General features: G+C 39.6%; 1 protein-coding gene across 1 annotated transcript in view; it reads right to left on the bottom strand.

The window, feature by feature from the left end:
• Positions 1–3,028: 3,028 nt before the first annotated feature.
• LOC104402298 (serine palmitoyltransferase 3-like) overlaps positions 3,029–4,897 on the bottom strand; it is a 4,095-nt gene continuing 2,226 nt past the window's right edge. The window contains exon 3 of the mRNA XM_010010136.1: positions 3,029–3,494. Within this exon, the coding sequence (XP_010008438.1) occupies positions 3,381–3,494 (114 nt within the window). The 3' untranslated portion in view covers positions 3,029–3,380. The remainder of the gene's footprint in view (positions 3,495–4,897) is intronic.

Genomic DNA, 4,897 nt, shown 5'->3' on the forward strand with positions numbered 1-4,897 from the left:
AAACCAACAGTATTGACTTCAAAGCAAGTTTTAACCTGATCTGCATGAGTGATAGATCAAGCCCATTCTTGGTTCAACAGCTTGGACAGTTCAGATTCGGTTCAGCTTAGAAATATAGCACCATCAGTAGGAAATTTTTATTTGGAAAGGAAAGATTAAAGTGTGCAGGAGCTGATGAGGATACCAGGAAAAGCAGGCAGAGCCAGGCAGTGCCTAAAAAGCCAACTGTTAATTTCAGATCCTCTGCAGCTGCCAGCGTGCTTTCCCCTAGACTCAGATGACAGAAACTAGCAGAACAGAGAGAACAGCACAGAGAGGCAGGAGAAGTGGATGGAGAACCACCTTGACAAGTTTGATAACGTCAGGAAATGAAGGCTTTCTAAAAGATGAGGTGGGATAAAGGTTCAAGAAAGGGCAAACAATTCAGATACTCTGTCAGACAAATCTCGAGGCATCCCGTAGCATGAAGGTCAGTTAAGATTTTATGTAAGATAACAATATGCTGGAATTGCAGCTTGCCAACAAAAAATTAGTGTAATTATACTTGCATTTCCACTGGATTAAAATATGACAACTTGAGCATTTTTTATTTATTGAAGGCAGTTCTTCTTCAAAACCTTATAAAACGATTACAGAGAACTACGTCTCCTGAGAACACGCATGCCTGAAGATGGAGTACTTTCTAGGAAATACGTGAGCCTTATGCTAGATGTGCTAATTCCCTAATAAGTACTCCACTGGGTTTTTTATTTAAGCTAGCTAAAACAGAGTCTCCAAGTACTGATCAACTCTAAATCTCTTATAATGGATGTAAATCTGAAAAAATTCCACTGAAATTACGCTGGTGGAAAAGCCAGTGCCAGACCATAAATAAGCCTCATGGGGAAAATCTAGAAGTCTATAGTTCCTGGGAGTTTTATTATTGCACAAGTGGAGCAGGGATTTCTCCCTAACTGTTCCCCAAGCCCAGGGGTAGTCAGCCTGTACTTTCTCTAATGCGTAAGGGATGGAAGAAATCAGAAGAGAGCACATAATAAATCAACTGACAGTCTCTGAAAAATAGCTGTCCTGTCTCCTTAATATGAGAGAGAGTAATGTTCTGAGGGCAGGAAGAATTCGGCTTTAGACTGAAAACATTCCCCTATAGGGGGACAAAAAGTGATCACTCTGTAGTTTAATCAATCTCAGGCCTCTCTTTGAGGGAAATAGCGTGTTGCTTGCAACAGCACGTGTAATAGTGTTTGCTGAAATATAAACTATGGCCGTATACCCCAAGATGGAAGGTCAGAAGTCAACTGAGGATCTGGTCGCAGATGTTCGGCAACAGAGATCAAAACACAATCTATCAAATTCAGTACTTTTCCTCGAGGAACAGGTTGCAGAAATTGCTCAACCCCTCTCCTTCACAGTAAGAGCACTCACCCTGTATGTAACAAAGCCATACATCACCAATTGCCAGCTTACTCCAAGACAAAGTTCACATTTCCTATTTTCTCCTTGTCCTGTGCTTATTTTAACATTTATACAGCAAGTTTGCTCTTATCCACAGCTCCTTTGAACCTCTGCAGTGTTTTTCAAGTCCGTCTACCAAAGTGAAGAATCATATGACACCATTTAGTCCTCCCCCAGCCCTTGATATATGTTTCCTAAAGCCGACATTTGATATTATGGAATGTGTTGTAATCAATTCTTAAAGTTATAGCACCACTGGATTTTTATTAACTTGCACAACAACAACAACAACAAAAATCCAACAAAAAATGGGCCCTCGTAACCAATCAGCCTTGTTATATCCTGAAAGCTGCTTTAACAAGCAGGGAGTAATATAGTGTAATTGGTACTCCACAATTTAATTGTTCTGTTCTTAAATCTAATATTGCAGCTGTGGGTTAAGTTTACACCACAGCTTTCAAGAGAACATGAAAGTGTGGTACATCTGTGCAACAGAAAGCTAAACATCTCTCATCTGATGTGTTTACAATGACATTTGATAGCGTGGAATTGTTTGGAGTTCATTCTTAAAGCTGCAGAACCACTTTTCAACACTGCAAAAAAGGGAAAAAGCCTCCATTCTCCTTCAAGCAACTCAGCCCACATAAGGCTGATCATAACACGGCTGCAGGCATTGCAGGGGAACTGCCGGCTGTAACAATTCCTTCAAGTATCTTTGAGCCTTTGTCACTCAGGCAGTGGAAAGGGGGACAAGGACATCTTCCATAATTAATTAGTTGAAAAACAAACCACTCAAAAAAGTCTGCAAGTCAACAATCCCCAAGAGGCATAAACCAGACAAGAATAATTCGAGAAATGTTATTAAGTGGCTGAGTCCAGCACATTTAGGAATGGGAAGGCTTTCAGCTTTACAGGTGGCAGAACTGCTTATGGTATCTTGAACTTCACATTCTGTATGACTAACAGCTTGAGCATTATGTACTTGTTAGTGAATTTATTAAGCCCATAACTAGTTCAAGAAACTTAGGAATGGGCCCATAAATGTCATCTGCAGTTTGTGAACTGCAAGTATCTGACTGTTTTGATCAAGGTTTTTACGGGAAAGTTAAATGGTTATTAAAATTATTTACTGCTGCCACACGAAAAGGGAGCAAGCCTGCTGAAAAACTTCGATTGTGATAAGATGTGATAGGCTGTAGGTCAAATGTGCTAGCAGAAAAGCATTTCTGTTTGTGTCCAAGCTCAAGTTTTTGTACATTATGAAGCTTACAGAGTATTTAAGCGGCTGAGAAAGGGTCTGTGGAGAGGAGAAGGCATTTTCCCTTTCCCATAATCCGCTGCCAGAAATACATGATCTGATCAGGCTACTTTTCTTGTTCTCAGCATTAGCCTTTTTCTAATGTTTTCTGTCCTTGTAGAAATGCGTGGTAGGGAGACTTAGTTAAAGAGGCGACTTTCCGCTCCTTCCTCTGTAGCAGTCCACACCGATGTCTTGATTTATGCTCTTTAAGAGATAAAAGTCAATCTCACTGATGAAGCTCAGCTATATTACCATACTACACTGGAATCCATACAGTTTTTGAACTTTATTATTTCAGTCACAATTAAGACTACCTAAGCCTCTTCATAAAAAGGGGCCATATAACAAAAGCTGTATGTTAGCAACTCGATCAATGGATGCATTCATTCTGCATCAAAAATACCGTAAGAAGGACAGATCTCCTGGGGAGGCAAATCTGTATCAATATTTCAGTCTCTTGAATACAGAACTTTGATACAATAAGATGCAACACCCGAGCTTCCCCTCCTTTCAATTAACTGAGAAACAAAAATTGTCCTTAGAAGGGGAGAAATGCATTCGTATTTTTTAGTTTTCGGGTTTTCCTCCCTTTTATAACATCATAATGTTCTCTTCATGGGTGGAAAACTTAATCTTCAAGTTCAAGCCTAGTTTCTTCATACAGTGCAGGATGAGATGCCTTGGAATACCGGGAATATTTCAGTTGTAGAAAATCACCCAATTCATCCAGTGCATTCAAAACCTGTAAGACCATTATACTGCGTCAATTCTCTTCAAAAAGAAATGAAGTTCTAGTAACCTCTACTTTACAGCAGAACAGGAAGATTATAAAAGCATCAACTGAAGAAAGTTTTAAGGGCAAATGGGTAAATGTTGCTTTCATTCTCGTGTAGTCAACATCAATGCGGTCATGGATGTACAATAGCATCTACAAGAACAAAATTTACTCCTTTGGTAGGTCATGGTTTGTTAGTAAGTACATTACTTAAGCACAGATGGAAAACACTGCCCTTTTTCCAAAGCACAGGGAGATAATAACCCAGATAAAAAGTTATCTTTGCTTGTGCAAAAGGAATGTGTAAGGCGATACTTCAGTATCACCTTATAGATCCCAAAGGCTGGAGTTGCCACTGCATTTTCTTAGATGGCAGTGCAGATCAGACTCCTCATAAATAGTCTGAATAGTTTAAGATGTTCTTAGTGCATTCCATTATCTGCTTGTATTAATATCACATGCATAATTAATACTGCATTAATATTGTAATGCAATTTACTGAGCTATGCCCCCAACTCTCAGTAGATTGAAAAAGTAGCCAAGGAACTCTATGCCACAAAGAAGCAGCTCAGTGTTTTTGCAGCATCTGATCCACATTCAAGAGCAGCCAACCTTTTGGCATCAAAGAAGAAAACAGCAATTTTGATTTTGAGCCTGTTTCTGTTAAGCCACTAAAATGAGCTCAAGAACAAAAAGGAGTAATTTAGTAATGGTTTCTGCAGAGAGATAGCTTCAAGGTCATTAAGGAAGTTATTCTTGGGAACTTGCCCTTTCATGGGTCTTTCCTCTTTTTAGTTCCAGGCTGAGATTCAAAACAAATTTTGCCAAAGGGAAAAGTTTTCATTGTGCTTGTTACCTGTTGTTACCCTGGGTTTGGGCATATTCACAAAGTGTTTGTCCTAAAAACTTTCCATCTGCAAGCAATTAAACTCAGTGCATTTCCATTCCTCCATGCTGTAAGGACATTTCAAGAATGCCACAAGTACTACGGCAATGATCCCACATTCAAAGGCAAAAATACTGCATGTTCAGGAATGATGGGTGGGGAGTAGGTCAGGCCTTCACTGGTACCAGGAAGCAGCAATGTGTAGGTAGCAGGAAATGAACAATGCAGTGATGGTCCAAAATTGTAATGGGCTTGACATTTGGGGGTGGGAGGAGAGGAGGAAAATCAAAGCAGCAACATCAAGAGGTTAATCTTCAGATCAACTTCATCACCTATTACAACTTATATAAGCCAAAATCTACACAATCAACAGCAAAAACTGACAATGGCCAACACAAGTAGGTAGCTATGCCCTGTTCTATGCAATATTCTCTTTATGGCATTATACCTTGCTAGTAACTACTGCACCTTTAAGAGCAGCAGG

This window comes from Nestor notabilis, unplaced genomic scaffold (assembly GCF_000696875.1).
Source record: "Nestor notabilis isolate BGI_N333 unplaced genomic scaffold, ASM69687v1 scaffold29342, whole genome shotgun sequence".
NCBI lineage: Eukaryota > Metazoa > Chordata > Aves > Psittaciformes > Psittacidae > Nestor > Nestor notabilis.